We start from the raw sequence: 19,097 nt of genomic DNA on the forward strand, positions 1-19,097 counted from the left end.
TCATCCAGCTCTACACCTTGTTATCATAGGAATGCTCTCTTGACTTCACAGTATTCCCTTTTAAACACCCTCAAACCTCTGCATTTAACTTTGGGGGTATTGCAACCAAACAAATGTTAACTTTTATTTAAATGAGCAAGCTGCTACAGGAAATGCCACAGGTGGAGATAGTATACTATTAACATTAATAAGGTCCAGCTACAATCTGTGCCTCCCATTTGAGATGCATATTGTGACTGAATCACTGCCTTTATGTCTGAAACCAGGAGGTGGCAAAACTTTAATCTGAGCATTCTTTTTGTTTTTTGACAGAAATGCCCCATGTCAAACAGCCTTGTGTTAAACAATCTTTGACTCCTGCTAAAACCTCTGCTGTGTGTCTGACAGAAGATTTTCAAAAGACTACTGAACCCAAAGATTTATCAGAAAGGTAATATGCAACTAGCTGCATCGAGTTAATTGTCTGAGTCAGAAGCCAATATTCTTGTTCATGAATTGTATATATAAATTGCATACAGTCACATTGAATGGCATTTCAATTTTAGAATATTATACATGACAATTGGACTCACCATTACTCTCCAGTACTGTTTTTGTCTTTATTTTCCAAGGACATACAAAATAGGAGAAATAATTTAGCCCAACTGTTTCAATATGTGAATTCCTAATTGAGTGACAAAATATAAAGTGGAGGTAATGGTGCAGTGGTATTATCGCTGGACTGTTAATCCAGAAACCCAGATAATGTTCTGGGGACCCAGGTTTGAATCTCGCCATGGCGGATGGTGGAATTTGAATTCAACAAATATGTGGAATTAAGAATCTAATAATGACCGTGAATCCACTGTTGATTGTCGGGAAAAACCCATCTGGTTCACTAATTTCCTTTAGGGAAGGAAACTGCCATCCTTACCTGGTCTGGCCTATGTGTGATTCCAGACCCACAGCAATGTGGGTAATTTTAAACTGCCCTCTGGCCACTTAGGGATGGGCAATAAATGCTGTCTAGTCAGTGACGCCCTCATCATGTGAATGAATAAAGAAATAAAATCTGCTTTATTCAGTGTTGTAATACAATTTAATTGTGCTAATAACTTCAAATTATATTTCATCTTCTTCATCATCTATAGTACTGGAGGTTGGTTAGCTCAGTTGGCTGGATGGCTAGCTTGTAATGTAGAGTGATGCCAACAGTGTGGGTACAATTCTGGTGCTGGTTGAGGTTACCATTGAGGGACTCTCCTTCTCAACCTCTTCCCTTGCCTGAGGCATGGTGACCCTCTGGTTAAACGACGACCAGTTATATCTCTGTAATGAGAGAGCAGTCCTATGGTCTAGGAGGATTGTGGCAACTTTATTAATTATACTTCTATGACATTGATTAGAGAATATGATGATCTGTAGAACAAGTCATTATTCTGTTTTGGTGCATAATATAAATACAATTTAAGACTAGATATAATTTCTGTAGATTCTTTAAATGAAGGTTAAAAATCAGGTTATGGAATGGAACCCTGATTTTATTTATTTGACAGTTCAATTAAAACATTTGAAGATGTTGTGAACCTGGTATCTTCTTGGACAAAGGGTTCTAAAACTCATAGATTATTAATTTCCATGGTGCCAGAGATTAATACCTGTTTGAGAGAGACTAGTGAGAACTGGTGGGAATGGACAACTGATGGGATCCAATCACTTCCGTCTCAAGTAACCTTTACTGGGATTTCATCTAAGGATCTAAGTAATAGCAGCTAATCCTTATTGCAGCTGGATATACAAGTAGGAAACAGAACTGGTGAAGTGGCATCATCTGCCAAAATTCTCACTGGTCCTGGCTTTTATGCCTGCCATGCATGCAAAATAATGGTATAAAGGAGAAAAGATCCCGTGTAGAGTTCCCAGTTTGGTTTGTGAATTAAAACATTGGATGAAGACAAGCAATGGCCTTTCAGTAAACAGCCTGGGAATAAAAAAAAGGACCTTTTGGCTTTGCAGTCAAACAACTCTAATTTTTTTTCTTCCGTCACCACCTAATAGGTGCTCCAGGTACCACTGGTATTGATGCAAGCTTTAGCCAGTATTATGCAAATGCCCTAATCCTGAAAGCTTCAGGGCCAGGCACATCTTCCATTTGTGATAAATGGAGTAGTGAAAGATAGGATTGCAGTTTTTCATTGTTTTAAGTATATTGTGCCTTCAGCACGTACTGCATGCAACTGGAGAAAATACTGCAGTGGTTAAATATGTGGTAGTGAGCAGTGGCATGTTAGCAACTCCTCAGACACTGAAGCAACCTTTATTCCTCTGCAGAAAGATCTGGATAAAATTCCGGCTCGGTTTGATAAGCAACGAGTAGCATTTGTGCTCCACATGTACTAGGTAATGACCAGTTTTAATTGAGAAAACCTAAGCACATCTCCTTAACATTCAATGGGATTACTATGGCTACCACTATCCGAATCCTATTACTATTGACCAGAACAGAATGGGACCAGCCATATAAAAACTGTGGCTACACGTGCAGTTCAAAGGCTAGGAATTCTGTGGTGAGTAACTTGCCTCCTATTTCCCCAAAGTCTATATGCTGTCTCCAAGTCACAAGTCAAGAATGTGATTAAATATTTTGCATTTGCCCAGATGAAACTCACCATCCAGGACATGCCAACTGGCTTCATTGAATGCAAATCCTACACTTTAAAAATTCACTCTTTGAACATGCACTGACAGCAGTGTACCATACAAAAGATGCATTGCAGTAACTTGCCAAGACTTCTTTGACAGCACTTTTGAAACCTCTGATCTCTGTCACCCAGGAGGACTAGGACAGCAGACACATGGGAACATAATCACTTGCAAGTTCCCTCTGCTTTGCAAGCCAACTATCCAGTTTATCTGAGATAACGAGGTGTAGAGCTGGATGAACACAGCAGGCCAAGGAGCATCAGAGGAGCAGGAAAGCTGACGTTTCGGGTCTGGGCCCTTCTTCTGAAGAAGGGTCTAGGCCCGAAACGTCAGCTTTCCTGCTCCTCTGATGCTCCTTGGCCTGCTGTGTTCATCCAGCTCTACACCTTGCTATCTCAGATTCTCCGGCATCTGCAGTTCCTACTATCTCCTATCCAGTTTATCTCTCCTCTCCAGGCACCATCTTCATGTACGCTATTCTTTACCTCACCCTGTAATCAGCATTGAGCTATTCCAGCTATTTTCAATTTTGAGGAAAGGTCACTGGACTCAAAACGCTAATTCCATTTTTTGCTCTACAGATGCTGCCACAGCTGCAAAGTTTACCCAGTACTTCCTGTTTTTGTTTCAGATTTCCAGCATCCACAGTATTTTGTTTTTATTTATTGACAAAAAATTTGTTGGTGCAGTTGGCAGACAGGCAGCAAATTAACTTTGATGTGGAGAAGTGTGAGATGGTGCAATTTGGTACAAATAACATGGAGAGACAGTGTAATGTAAAGGGTGCTACTGTAGACTGCGCAGGATCAGAGAAACCTGGATGCATATATGCACAAGTTATTACAGGTGGCAGGACAATTAGAGAGAGCTGTAATTAATCATAGAAACATAGAAAATAGGAGCAGAAGTAGGCTATTTGGCCCTTGAAGGCTTTTCATCTGTTTATTTGATCATGGCTGATCATCCAACTCAGTATCCTGTTCACATTTGTCCCCACATCTTTTGTTCCCTTTAGCTCTAAGAAATAGATCTGTCTTCTTCTTGAAAAAATTAAATGTTTTGGCCACAACTGCTTTCTGTGGAAGGGAATTTCACAGGCTCATCACTCTCTGGGTGAAGAAATTTCTCCTGATTCAATCCTGAATTGCCTATCCTGTATTCTTAGACTGTGACCCCTGGCCAGGACTTCCCAATCATCAGGAGCAACCTTCCTGCATTTACCTTGTTTAGTCCTGTTCAAATTTTTAGGTTTTTATGAGAATCCCCCCCTTGTTCTTTTAAGCTCCAGTGAATACAGTCCTTACTGATCCAGTCTCTTTTCATATATCAGTCCTGCTATTCCAGGGATCAGTCCAATAGCATCAGCATACAGTACGCTAGGGCTAGGCTTCATAAATAAAGGCATACATTACAAAGTCAGGGCAATTATTATGAATTTATAAAAGACAATGGTTAGAATGGACTATCACACAGTACAGTAGAATGCAATACAACACAGGAACAGGCCCTTTGGAACACCAAGCTTGCGCTGATTCCTCATCCTTATTTTTCAGCCGTTACTTGTTGCCCATGTGCAGTATCTATCCCTCTGTTTGCCTCATGTTCATGTGTCTAGCAAGATATGCTTTCAACTTTGCTACTGTGCTTGCTTCCACCACCTCCACCAGCAGTGCATTCCAGGCACGCACCACCCTCTGTGAAAACTTTTCCCCGCACTTCTCCCCTAAACTTTCCCCCTCCCACCTTAAACAAGTGCCCTCTTGTAGTTGACCGTTTCACCCCAGAAAAAAGCCTGAAACTATCCACTATTCACGCCTCTCATAATTTTGTAGATCTCTATCAGGATTCTCCTCAGCCTCCGTCTTTCCAGTGAAAACAATCTGGGTTTATCTAACCTCCTCATAACTAAAACCCTCCAAACCAGGCAACATCCTGGTAAACCTTCTCTGCACCCTCTCCAAAGCATCCACCTCCTTCTGGTAATGTGGCAACCAGAACTGTACGCAGTATTCCGAAATGTGGCCTAACTAAAGTTTTATACAGCTGTAACATAACTTGCCAACATTTATATTCAATCCCCTGGCCGATGAAGGCAAGTATGCTGTATGCCTCCTTGACCACCTTATCCACCTGTGTTGCCACTTTCAAGGATCCATGGACCTGCATGCCCAAATACCTCTGTATTTCAATGCTCCCAAAGGTTCTGCCATTTATTGTATGATGCACACCTAAGTTTGATATTCCAAAATGGATTACCTCACATTAAACTCCATCTGCCATTTCTCTGCCCAAATCTGAAATCTATCCAAATCCCACTGTATCATTTGTCAATCCTCCTCATTATCTGCAACTCTACCAATTTTGGTGTTATCCGCAAACTTACTAATCAGACCACTGATATTTTCCTCTAGATGATTTATATATGTTACAAACAACAAAGGCCCCAGCACTGATCCCTGAGAACACCACTAGTAACTGATGTCCATTCCGAAAAGGACCCTTCTGTCGCTACTGTCTTCTATGACTAAGCCAGTTTTGCATCCATCTAACCAGATCACCTCGGATCCCGTAAGACTCAACTTCTGCACCAGCCTGCCATGAGGTACCTTATCAAATACCAGACTCAAGTCTATGTAGACAACATTCAGTGCCCTTCCCTCATCAATCATTCTTGTCGCCTCCTCAAAAAGCTCAACACAGTTGGTGAGACATGACCTTCTCGGCACAAACTCATGCTGCTTATCACTTACAAAGTCCATTCTCTTTCAAATGTGAATTAAAGCCTGTCTCTCAGTATCTTCTCCAACAGCTTCTCAACCACTGACATCAGGCTCATTGGCCTTTAATTACTTGGATGATCTGTTTCCCTTCTTAAACAAAGGAACAACACTGGCCATTCTCCAGACCTCTGGAACCTCACATGAGGGCAAAGAAGATGCAAAGATATCTGTTAAGGCCCCAGATATTTCCTTCCTTGCCTCCAACAGTATCCTGGGATAGATCCCATCTGGCCACAGAGTCACATAGCACAGAAACAAACTCTTCGCTCCAACCAGTCCATGCTGACCATAATCCCAAGCCAAACTAAACTAGTCCACCTGCCTTAACTTGGCCTCTATCCCTCCAAACATTTCTTATTTATGTACTTATCTGCATGTCTTTTAAACGTTGTAACTATATCCATATCCACCACTTCCTCTGGAAGTTCATTTCACAGATGAACTACACTTCTTATTAAGAAAATTTCCCCTCATGTCTTTTTTAAATCTTTTTCCGCTCACCTTAACAATGTGGCCACTAGTCTTGAAATTCCCCACCCCATAAAAAAGACACCTGCCATTCACCTTATCTATACCCCTAATGATTTTATAAACTACTATAAGGTCACCCCTCAACTCCTACACTCCAGTGAAAAAGTCCTAGTCTATCCAGCCTCTCCTTATAACTCAAACTGTCCATTCCCGGCAACATCCCGGTAAATCTCTTCTGAACTCTCTCCAGCTTAATAATATCCGTCTTATAACAGGGAGACCAGAACTGGACACAGTACTCCAGAAGGGGCCTCACCAACGTCTTGTACAACCTGAATATAATGTTCCAAGTCCTATACTCAAAGGTCTGAGTAATGAATGCTGTCATGCTACATGCATTCTTAACCACCCTATCTGTATGTGATGCAAAATTTAAAGAAGTATGTACTTCAACCCATAGGTCTGTCTGTTCTACAACACTGCCTAAGGCCCTACTTTTAATTGTACAAGTCTTGCCCTTGTTTGTTTTACCAAAATTCAATACCTTGCATTTATCCAAATTAAACACCATCTGCCTCTCTCAGCCCATTGACCCAATTGATCAGGATGTCTTTGTAATCTCAGATAACTTTCTTTGCTGTCCACTCGACCACTAATTTTGGTGTCATCCACAAACTTACTAACCATGCTTTCTATATTCTCATCTAAATCATTTATATAAATGATGACAAATAAAAGTGGACCCAGCACCCGGAACACCGCTGGTCACAGCCCTCTAGTCTGAAAAGCAACCTTCCACCATCATTCGCTGTGATATGCCCTGGGGTCTTGTCTACTTTAATGTATTTCAGGACACCCAACAATTCCAATTCCAGTTCAAAAGCTGTGAATACATTGGAAAAAGCACGGAAAATGTTTTCGAGAATGGTTCCAGAGATGAGACACTTTTTGGTAATGGGAAGAAATTGGAGAGTTGAGACTGTTTTCCTTGGAAAGGAGAATGGTAGGAGGTGATTTGACTGAAGTTTCCAAAATCATTCGAGGTCTGGATAGAGTGGATAGAGAGAAACTGTTGCTGCTCATAAACAGATCAAAAATCAGAACGTTCAGTTTTAAAGTGTTTTGCAAAAGGAGCAAATGCAAGGTGAGAGAAAATCCTTTTTACACAGCATGTAGTTGGAGTGTGGAATGCACTGCGTTGAAGAGTGGCGGAAGCATTCGTTTGAGGCATTCAAGAGGACTTTGGTGTTTATTTAAATAGAAATAGTGTGAGGCTTAGTGGCAAAAATTCAGGAGATTGACACAAAGTTACAATGGCCAGTGAACCAGTGCAAACACAATAGACTGAAAGGCCTCCTCTATACCATAACAATTCTGTAATTCTGTGAATTATTATACTACCAGAAGGACAGTAACAACTATACATCCAGTCTGTGGATCAAACTCTACTTTTGGTAAATCTGTATAGAAAAAGGAAGCATATTTCTAGTCTGCAAGTGACAAGGCTAACTGCATGAACTGAAATAAAGGGATATATTTACAAGTTGTTATTATTAGTGGAGAGTTGCACAATAGTAGTACATGTTAGGAGTTCAGATGCAGATATTATTGAACCTCATTTATAGATCACATAATTTAAAAACTAATTCTAATTGATTAAAACTGTGCATAGTGTGATGATTTTCATTCCTGAATTCTTGATGTGCAATTCAATTCTGTAAAGTTCAGTGCCAGAAGTGCTAAATTGTAAATGACTCCAAAGATTCAAATATTGAATGTAATACTTTGAATACTGCAAAGAAATCTCAGCTCAACTCTAAAGCATGAGAAGTCAATGGATACACTTAATGAGATGATTGTAATTTCCTGTATTGTAAACAGACATAAACAATATTTACAGTTACTTATTCTAATCATGTTTACACTTTGTTGAAAATCTGGAAACTATGGTATAACTTGCTAATCTCTATCCGGTTTGGATTTGTCAAGGAATGTGCTTACTGGAGTATACATACAATCTCTGAAGAGTGTTATTGTCCTTTATAATGATCCATTATCATCAATGCATCACAGATTTCCTCTCTTTTCACTGTTATCTCTGGTATAAATGTTATCTATTCCAGGAAGTTATTTGTTATGATTGCTTTTAGTGCCCCAACATATCTGAAATGCATTGCTTATAAGTAAAACTGCACGCCAGAAGCACCACATCTGGAAATTACCATTAAATTATGCTCAAAGACTTAAATAGATACTCAGGTAAGGTCGTGAAAGAAAAGAAGAATTTAAGGAGCAGCAAGGAATTTTGTAACCCTTTCTTACTTTGATTTGCAAAAAAAACAAAATCTGCATATGCTTTTCCATATACTATATGTATCTTATGACTTTCTGATCTTTACTGAATAAACAGCAACTCTATAACTTGTGTCCAACAGAACAATCAGGTATGTCAGTAAGTGTGGATAAAGAAACTTTTGTGGGTAGAAATAACACAATATTGTGTGTGAACTGATTGTGCTAACTTGCTGGAAACTTTTCCGTTTTTAAGTAGCATAGATCACTGTCATTTCAAGACATTCTCATTTGTACATGGGATGGTTGTTTGTATTGATTGTGAGGTTCAAGGCTTTTTGATGTTGGTACCTGAATGTTGCCTAAGGCCAAGTACAATGAAGCAGAGCTGGTTGCAAGATATGAAGAACTGAGTTGTGCGTAATTGACAAAACCCTGCTTGTTAGGTCTAACATACTGAAACTTGAGCCTGCAGTGGCATTTTTAAATGAAGAAATTCAGTAAAAAAGCTGGAGTTTTGCTAAACATGTATAGCTCTACTCCACTGGAACAATGATTCACAATCTTGGGCATCTGAAAGATGGGAGGATTGGGAAGAGGTTTGGAAAGAAGAGAAACACCAGCTATGATTTCTGTTCTTGGCCCTGCATTTCCCTGCTTTGTCACACAAAAAAAAAATCACTGAATATCAGAATGGCATCATGTGAGGTATAACAGGCAAACCCCTCCTCAATTCCCAGCACAATTGGCCACCAAATTTCTGCTTTAGGAGCTCCAGGAACGCTTAGGTTGGGAAATAGGGATATACAAGCATGAGTGCTATTACTGTAATTTGAATGATTTGGAGTTGGGAATCAAAAAATTCAACACTTTTAACAATTGTAGACGTCAAGAATAAATTTACTTAATGTGTCTGTGAATAGCAAATTAATATCAACAAAGGTAATTGTAAGCTGTTATATTTGGGCACAAATTGCTTGTAAGATAATGAATTAAAGGAACAAAGGGATCTAGAAGTATAGATCACTAAAAACAGCAACGTAGGTTAACAACACCATGAAAATGGATCATTTCTGGGGAGATAGACTTTAAAAGCAAAGAAATGATCTCTCACACACACTGTATTATGACTTTCACACTTTATACTTGTAGTACAAGAACATACTGCCTGACACGGCACTGATTTTTTTACCGTATCTTATTGATAATAAAATTGACTGTTTTAGCCGCATTTGGAGTACTGTGCATAGTTGTAGTGTTCACATTAAAGAAGTTATAGACACATAACGAAGATACAAAAATAATTTATAAGGATGAATGCAGAATTGAGAAGTTAAGCTTCTCAAGAATGTCTATCTCACTTAGGTGCTTTGAGAGAAAATGCTGCGGTGTGTCCGAGTAAGAAGTCTTCAAAATTATGAAGTTATTTGATAGGTTGGATACAAAACAAGTGTTTCCACTTACAGGGAGACTAAATATATAAGATACCCACCAGTAAATCGAAAAGACAATTCAGGTGAAGCTTCTTTATTTGAGAATTCTGCACTGAGAAACTCATCTCTTCTCTCCCCAAAAACTGTCTCTCATCTACAAGACACATGTCAAGAATGTGGTGAAATACTCTCCAATTGCCCCAATAAGTGCACTCACAACAACATTCGAGAAGCTTAACACTGTCTAGGACAAAACAACTGCTTGATTGCACTGACACACAGTAGCAGCTATGACTACTATCTACAGAATGCACTGCAGCAATTCAGCTAGGTTTGTTGGACAGCACATTCTGAACCTGGGGTCTTTACCACCTAGAAATACAGGACAGCACATGCGTGGGAACAGCACTACTACAAGTTTCCCTCCAAGCTGGAAACCATCTTAACTTGGAACTATTTTGTCAATCCTTCACTGTCGTAGGTCAAAATGAAATGTCAAAATCAAGTTAGATATTTTCAGTCCCTTATAGGAGAAGCACTGTTGCAAATAGTGTAAATATGTGTGAATAGTGCAAATATGTGTTGAATATTACATTTTTCTGCAAATGTTACGTAAGATAAGTGATTTCGAATCACTAAAGTAGAATTTTGTATTGCATATTTAGGTTGTCTTCTCCAAATCGTTCTCTATCCTGTCAGCCTGGCATTCAACAAACAAATCGGCAGTCACTGAAACTCAAAACACCACCAGCCACCACCTGTGCTGATCATTGCAGAGCAGGACAGGTATGTACTTCTTTAATTACGAAGGTATCTGAAGGAAAATATTTTATTACTTGCCTTAAAGCCATGATAGTATTGTATGCATCGTAGAGCACACATATTACAATACCTGTGAACCAACATTTGATCTTGAGGGAGCTCTGACCCATACAATTTCTGTAAATGGAAAGAAGTAGGGACAAGGTTGTTGGCTTGCTCACTGAGCTGGCTGTTATCGTTTTGTCACCATGCTAGGTAACGTCATCAGTGTGACCTCTGAAGCGATGTTATTCTACTCTGCTTGGAGTTTATATGATCCAGTCTGTTAAGTTGGTTGTGTCATTTCTGGTTCTTTTTGGCATGTGTTTGTATATGGGGTTTAATTTCCACATGTTTGTTGATTGCATTATGGGTTGAAAACCAGGCCTCTAGGAATTCCTGTGCGTGTCTGTGATTGGCTTGAGCTAGAATGGTCATGCTGTCCCAGTTAAATTGATGGCCTTAATTGTCCAAACAATGATTGCAACAACATTACATTGGCCAGAATGGAAGGAAACTAGCCATTAGGATACACGAACACCAGCTAGCAGCAAAACAACACGACAAACTTTCCTTCATCTCAGTGCACTTGGACAATGAAGGCCATCAATTTAACTGGGACAACATGACCATCCTAGCTCAAGCCAACTACAGACACGCACGGGAATTCCTAGAGGCCTGGTTTTCAAGCCGTAATGCGATTTTAAAAAAAAAAAATGTGGAATTAGACCCCATATATAAACCCATGCAAAAAAGAACCGGAAATCTCACAACCCAATTTAACAGACCGGATCATATAAATTCCAAGAGGACTAAAACAACATCATTTCATCAGAGGCCACACTGATGATTTTACCTAGCATGGTGACAAAACATCTGTATGATAACCAGCCAGCTCGGTGAGCAAGCCAACAACCTCATCCACAACCGGAGCTACAAATTTTCATAAGAACCTTAAAAAACTAGGGACAATTCTCTTAATTCCCCATGCCACATGTTCAATTTCATAGGGAAGTATGGCATCAAAAAGGGCAAAGATCATACTGGTGATTCTTTCTAACCCTTTTATTTATGATGAGAATTTCTGATGGGCTGACAGTGAGAGGAGGAACATGTCAGCTGAAAGTAGACAGGAGCTTAACTGCATTTTTCACATACCACGTTCAAATTATGCCATATAAATGAATGCCCAGGGATACTTACAGCTGAACTGGAAATAAGTTTATGGGTGTGTAAGAATATCCATTCAATAGATTTCCTGCCCCTTCAACTTTGCCAGTGATTTCTGACCAGCTAAGGTACCTCTTTGTTATGCTAAAGACCTTCAGAAGTTCATTCTGTGCAATGATGTTATGTCACGTGTAGTCAGCTCAAAACGAATCATAGAGCCGTAGAGATGTACAGCACAGAAACAGACCTTTCAGTCGATTTCATCCATGCTGACCAGATATCCTAAAGTAATCTAGTCCCATTTGCCAGCATTTGGCCCATATCCCTCTAAACCCTTCCTATTCATATACCCATTCAGATGCCTTTTAAATGCTGTAATTACACCTGCCTCCACCACTTCCTCTGGCATTTCATTCCATAGATGCACTACTCTCAGTGTGAAAAAGATGCCCCTTAGGTCCCTTTTTAAATCTTTCTCCTCTCACCTTAAACCTCTGCTCTCTAATTTTGGAGTCCCTTACCCTGAGGAAAAGACCTTGTCTATTCACTCTATCCATGCCCCTCATGATTTTATAAACTTCTAAAAAGGTCACCCTTTAGCCTCCGATGCTCCAGGGAAAATAGTCCCAGCCTATTCAGCCACTCCCTATAGCTCAAACCATCCAACCCTGGCAACATCTTGGTAAATCTTTTCTGAACCCTTTAAAGTTTAACAAAATCTTTCCTATGGCAGGGAGACTAGAATTGAATGCAGTATTCCAAAAGTGGCCTAACCAATGTCCTGTACATCCGCAAAATGACCTCCCAACTCCTATACTCAATGCACTGACCATAAAGTCAAGTGTACCAAATGCCTTCTTCACTATCCTGTCAACCTGGGACTTCACGTTCAAGGAACTATGAACCTGCACTCCAAGGTCTCTTTGTTTGGCAATACTCCCCAGGACCTTACCATTAAGTGTATACATCCTGCTCTGATTTGCCCTACCAAATGTAGCACCTCACATTTATCCAGATTAAACTCTATCTGCCACTCCTCAGCCCGTTGGCCAATCTGATCAAGATCCAGTTGTACTCTGCAGGTAACCTTCTTTGCTGGAGGTACTAACCATACCCGCTATATTCACATCCAATTCATTTATACAAATGATAAAAAGTAGTGGAACCACCATCGATCCCTGCGGGACATCGCTGGTCACAGGCCCCCAGTCTGAAAAGCAAACCTCCACCACCGCGCTCTGTTTCCTACCTTCTAGCCAATCGTATCCAAATGGCTACTTCTCCCTGTATTCTATGTGATCTAATCTTGTTAGCAAATCTACCGCGCGGAACCTTGTCAAGTGCCTTACTGAAGTGCATATAGACAACATCCACTGCTCTGCCTTCATTAATCCTCTTCATCACTTCTTCAAAAAACTCAATCAAGTTAGTGAGACATGGTTTCCCATAAACAAAGCCATGTTGACTATTCCTAATCAGTCCTTGCCTTTCCAAATACATATAAATCCTGTCACTCAGAATCCCCTCCAACAACTTGCCCACCACTGAAGTCAGGTTCACCAGTCTATAATTCCCTGGCTTTTCCTTACCACCTTTCTTAAAAAATGGCACCATGTTAGCCAACCTCCAGTCTTGTGACACCTCACCCGTGGCTATCAATGATACAGATGTTTCAGCAAGGGACCCAGCAATCTCTTCCCGAGCTTCCCACAAAGTTCTAGGGTACACCTGATCCAGTCCTGGGGATTTATTCACCATTATGCGTTTTAAGACATCCACCACCTCCTCCCCTGTAATATGGAAATTTTTCTGGATGTCACTATTTATTGCCCCAAGTTCTCTAGCTTCCATATCCTTCTCCACAGTAAACACTGATGCAAAATACCCGTTTAGTATCTCACCCATCTCGTGTGGTTCAACACATTGGCGTTCATGCCTAATACCAATAGAATTATTATCAATTGCCCGAAAGAGCTCCCCCACTGACACCTTAGTCACTTGCTCAGCCTTATTTCCCAAGAGTATGTCAAGTTTTGCTCCTTGTCTAGTAGGGACATCCACACACTAAATAAAAACATTTTCTGGCATGTACTTAATAACTTCCTCTCCATCCGATCCCTTCACACTCTGGCAGTCCCAGTCTATGCCTGGAAAGTTAAAATCCCCTACCATTACCACCTTGTTATTCTTATTGACAACTGGGATCTCCTTACAAATTTGCTTCTCAATTTCCTGCTGACAACTGGGGGGCCTACAGTATAACCCTAATAAGATGATCGTCCCTTTCTTATTTCTCAGTTCCACCCAAATAATTTCCCTGGATGTATTCCAAGGAATATCCTCCCTAAGTACAGCTGTAATGTTATCCCTAATCAAAAATGTCACTTCTCCTCTCCTGCCCACCACCACCCCCCCCACACGCCATAGCATCTGTACCCTAGAAAATTAAGCTGCCAGTCCTGCCCACCCCTGAGCCACATCTCTACAATAAATATGATATCCCAGTCCCGTATTCCCAACCATGCCCTGAGTTCATCTGTCTTGCCTGCCAGGCCTCTTGCATTGAAATAAATACAGTTTAATTTATCAGTTCTACCTTGTTCTCTGCTTTGCTCCTGCCTGCCCTGACTATCTGACTTGCTCCTTTTTCCAACTGGACCAGCCTCAGACTGATTCCTTTTTATCACTATCTCTCTGGAAGCAACCCCACTTGCTTACTAGTTTAAATCCTCTCGGGTGGCTCTAGCAAATCTCCTTGTTAGTATATTTGTTCCCTTCCGATTCAGGTGCAACCAGTCCTTCTTACACAGGTCACTCCCACCCCAGAAGAGATTACAATGATCCAAAAATGTGTATTGTTGCCCTCTGCACCAGCTCCTCAGCCATGCATTCATCTGCTCTAGCCTTCTATCCCTACTCTTTTTAGGACGCTGCACCGGGTGTAATCCAGATATGACGACCATCGAGGACCTACTTTTTAACCTCCTGCCTAATTTCCTGTATACCTTCCTTAGAATCTCATTCTCTTCTCTTCATATGTCATTGGTTCCAACATGTACAACAACTTCCTGCAGTTCTCTCTCCCGTTTTGAGAATCTTCTGCACCCTCTCTGAGACAACCTTGACCCAGCACTCGGGGGTCAACACACCATTCTAATTATCTCATTGCCGGCCACAGAAACATCTGTCTGTGCCTCTGACTAGAGAGTCCCCTACCACAACCGATCGCTTCGAACCTAGCATACCTCTCGTTTTGGTGTACCCAGTTTCGATACTAGAAACCTGGCTGTCAGTACTACATTCTCCTAAGAGTCCATCACCCCCTACATTTTCCAAAACAACATATTTGTTTGAGATGGGGTTAGCTACAGGAGACTCCTGCACTACCTGCCTACCTTTCCTAGAGTTAACCCATCTACTCGATTGTATCTGCAGATTTTCTACTTTCTTGAAACTGATATCCATTACACACCTTAGCTCTTGTAAATTATTCTGAAGAGATAGTGAGAAAAGAGATAAATCTGAGGCTGGTACAGTAGATGAAGGGAGCAAGTTAAATAGCCAAAGCAGGCAAGAGCACCCCAGAGAACGAAGTAAGACTGCTAAATTAAACTGCATTTATTTCAGTGCAAGAGGCCTGACAGAAAAGGCAAATGAATTTAGGGCATGGTCGGAACATGGGACAGGTCTTTCATAACTATTACAGAAATGTGGCTCAGGAAAGGGCAGGACTGACAGCTTAATGTTCTGGGGATAGATGCTGTAGGATGGATAGAAAAGTGGGGAGAGGTGCAAAATGTCCGGTGAAGAATGTAAGGTGGAACTGAGAAATAAGAAAGGGATGATCATCTTATTGGGATTGTACTATAGATCACCCAATAGTCAGCAGGAAATTGAGAAGTAAATAGGTAAGGAGATCTCCGATATCTGTAAGAATAATAGGATTGCAATGGTAGGAGATTTTAACTTTCAAAATATAGACTGGGTCTGCCAGAGTGTTAAGAGCTTCGATGGAGAGGAATTTGTTAAGTGTGTGCAAGGAAATTTTCTTGTTGAATATGTAGATTGCCCTACTAGAGAAAGAGCAAAACTTGAACTTCTTTTGAGAAATTAGGCAGGGCAAGTGACTGAGGTGTCACTGGGGGAGCACTTTGGGGTAAGTGATCATTATTCTATTGGTTTTAATATAGTTATGGAAAAGGATAGACTTTATCTAAAAATTAAAGTTCTAAGTTGGAAGAAGGCCAAATTTGACAGTATTAGGCAGGAACTTTCAAAACTTGATTGGGGGTAAAGGGATGGCTAAAAATGGAAAGCCTTCAAACATGAAATAATGAGAGCTCAGAAACAGTATGTTCCTTTTAGTGCGAAGGGCAAGGCTGGTAGGTGTAGGGATTGGTGGATGACTAGAAAAATTGAGGCTTTGGTCAAGAAAAAGAAGAAGGCGTATGTCATATATAGACAGCTGAGATCGAGTGAATCCATAGAGGAGTATAAGGGCAGTAGCAGTGTACTTAAGAGAGAAATCAGGAAAGCAAAAAGGGGACATGAGATAGTTTTCACAAATGGGGTTAAGAGAATCCAAAGAGATTCTACAAATACATTAAGGGCAAGAGAGTAATTAGAGAGACAATAGGGCCCCTTAAAGATCAATGAGGTCTTCTATGTGTGGAACCACAGGAGATGGGTGAGGTACTAAACAAATATGTTTTGCTCGTATTTACTGTGCAGAAGGACATGGACATTAGGGAACTTGAGGAAATAAATAGTGATAACTTGAAAAGTGTCCATATTACAGAGGGGGAGGTGCTGGATGTCTTAAAATGCTAAAAGGTAGATAAATCCCTGGCACCTGATCAGGTTTATCGCAGAACTTTGTGGCAAACTAGTGAAGACATTGCTGGGCCCCTTGCTGAGATATTCATATCATTGACAGCCACAGGTAAGATGCCTGAAGACTGGAGGTTGGCTAATGTGGTGTCATTACTTAAGAAAAGTGGTTAGGAGAAGCCAGGAAATAATAGACCAGTGAGCCTGACATCAGTGGTGGGTAAGTTGTTGGAGAGGATTCTGAGGTACAGGATTTCCATGCATTTGCAAAGGCAAGGACTGATTAGGGATCATCAATATGGTTTTGTGCTTGGAAAATAATGTCTCAATAACTTGATTGACCTTATTGAAGAGGTAACAAAGAAGATTGAAGGCCGAGTAGTAGACATTGTTTATATGGACTTCAGTGAGGCATTCAACAAAGCTCCACGTGATATACTGGTTAACAAGGATAGATCACATGGAATCCAGGGGCAGCTAGCTAATTGGAGACAGAGGGTGAAGGGTAGAGATTGCTTTTTGGACTGGAGGTCTGTGACCAGCGGCGTGCCACGAGGATCAGTGTGGGTTCACTGCTTTTTGTGATTTATATAAATGATTTGGATGTGAATATAGGAGGAATGATCAGTAAGTTTTCAGATGACATCAAAATTGGTGGTGTGAACAATGAAGAAGGTTATCTCAGAGGACAATGGGACCTTAATCAGATGGGCTGAGGAGTGGGAGGTGGAGTTTAATTTAGGTAGATGTGAGGTGTTGCATTTTGGTAAAGCAAACCATGGCAGGACTTGCGCAGTTAATGGTAGGAACCTGGGGAGTGTTGCTGATCAGAGACCTAGGGGTGCAGGTGCATAGTTCTTTGAAAGTAGATTCTCAGGTAGACAGGGTGGTGAAGAAGGCGTTTGGTATGCTTGCCTTCATTGGTCAGCGCATTGAGTATAGGAGTTGGGATGTCATGTTGTGGCTGTACAGCACATTGGTGAGCTCACTTTTAGAATGCTGTATTCAGTTCTTGTCTCTCTGCTATGGCAAAGATATTGTTAAACTTGAAAGGGTTCAGAAAATATTTACAAGGCCATTGCTGGGATTGGAGATCTTGAGCTATAGGGAGAGACTGAATAGGCTGGGGCTTTTTTCCCTGGAGCTTGAAGTCTGGGGTGTAACCTTATAGAAATTTACACAATCATGAGGGGCATGGTGAATAGTCAAGGTCTTTATCCCAGGATGGGGGAGTCCAAAACTAGAGGGCATAGGTTTAAGGGGGCAGATTTAAAAGGGATCGGAGGGGCAAATTTTTCACACAAACGGCGGTTTGTGTATGGAATGAGCTGCCAGAACGGATGATGGAGGTGGATGCAATTACAAAATTTAGAAGGCATCGGGATGGATACATGAATAGGAAGGGTTTAGATGGATATTGGTCAAATGATGGCAAATAGGACTAGATCAGTTTAGGATATCCATTCGGCACGAACGAGTTGGTCTAAAGGGTCTGTTTTTGTGCTGTATAACACTATTACTCTTTGACTCTATAACTGTTATTGGGAATGACGAATATCCTCAGACCAGGAGACAGGAGCACAAAACAGACCAGACTTTAAAAAAAGACACACTTTTTAAAAACCAGATTTTCTGATAATTTTACCTATTCTGCATCTGTGCAACCATTGTGGCTGCATTTACAATTTTGCCTAATATTAAAGAATCTAAATAATAGATGAAACAAAATATAACTTATTTGGGGTAATCCCTTTTATAGAAATATTTCTGTGCTGTGCACATTAGAAATCTGTGACAGTAATTGTAAGGGCTAGCACAGGGAGAAAAAGTGGAGATGCTACGGTGTTGATGCAGAAATGTTGTGTATGCAATAAGTTTGCAAACGTACTAAGAATATTAAACGTGTATTGCAATCTATTGGAATATGTTTTAAAGAATAGAGTGATCTGAATGTATTTGCTGCTGTTTGGTGTTGTAGGAGCTCTGCTACCTTTGCATGCAACGAGCTCTAAAGAATTTCCCTATCGATGTTTCGGAGAACAGAAGAAGAAGGGAAGAGGAGAATGAACAAATATTACAGCAATATCAGCAAATAAAAGATCAGCAGGCGCTCTTCCAGGAGCAGGTTATCTAAAATTATGAGCAAAACGTAACTGCGGAATTCTATTGGAGTATGCACATGTGATGATACATTAATGATAAGTTGACCATTTGGCAATGGCTTTTTAAAACTAGCTAAGAACATATCGTGTTTGGGCAAGGTATATAATGGACAACTCATCCAAACCAGTAGTTTTATGCCCTGCTGAAGTTGGTCATCTTGTCCACATTATAATAGTGAAAAAGAAATAATTGGTTTTGGAATAATTGGCATCCTAACTTAATAGACAATAGAAACAGCAGCAGTAAACAGTAGTCAAGAATTTATTCAACTTGCTCAATATTCATCCTGCATGCCTATTCTTTTGGCATTATTAGGACTGACTTTTCTTCTTTCCAACTGGATACTAGTCAGGCATAGTGTATCCAAACAAAAACAGAAGTTGCTGGAAAAGCTCAGCAGGTCTGACAGCATCTGTGAAGAAAAAAAATCAGAGTTAACATTTCGGGTCCGGTGACCCTTCCTCAGAACTGGGTT

The 19,097-nt window shown here is 40.5% G+C and overlaps 1 protein-coding gene across 1 annotated transcript in view; it reads left to right on the forward strand.

Annotated features, from left to right (window-relative positions):
* LOC109931074 (coiled-coil domain-containing protein 81) overlaps positions 1–19,097 on the forward strand; it is a 100,969-nt gene that overhangs the window by 48,790 nt on the left and 33,082 nt on the right. The window contains exons 9-11 of the mRNA XM_048598484.1: positions 313–430; positions 10,324–10,444; positions 18,438–18,584. Of these exons, the coding sequence (XP_048454441.1) occupies positions 313–430; positions 10,324–10,444; positions 18,438–18,584 (386 nt within the window). The remainder of the gene's footprint in view (positions 1–312; positions 431–10,323; positions 10,445–18,437; positions 18,585–19,097) is intronic.

The sequence above is a fragment of the Rhincodon typus genome, chromosome 6 (assembly GCF_021869965.1).
Source record: "Rhincodon typus isolate 14 chromosome 6, sRhiTyp1.1, whole genome shotgun sequence".
NCBI classification, from domain to species: Eukaryota; Metazoa; Chordata; class Chondrichthyes; order Orectolobiformes; family Rhincodontidae; genus Rhincodon; species Rhincodon typus.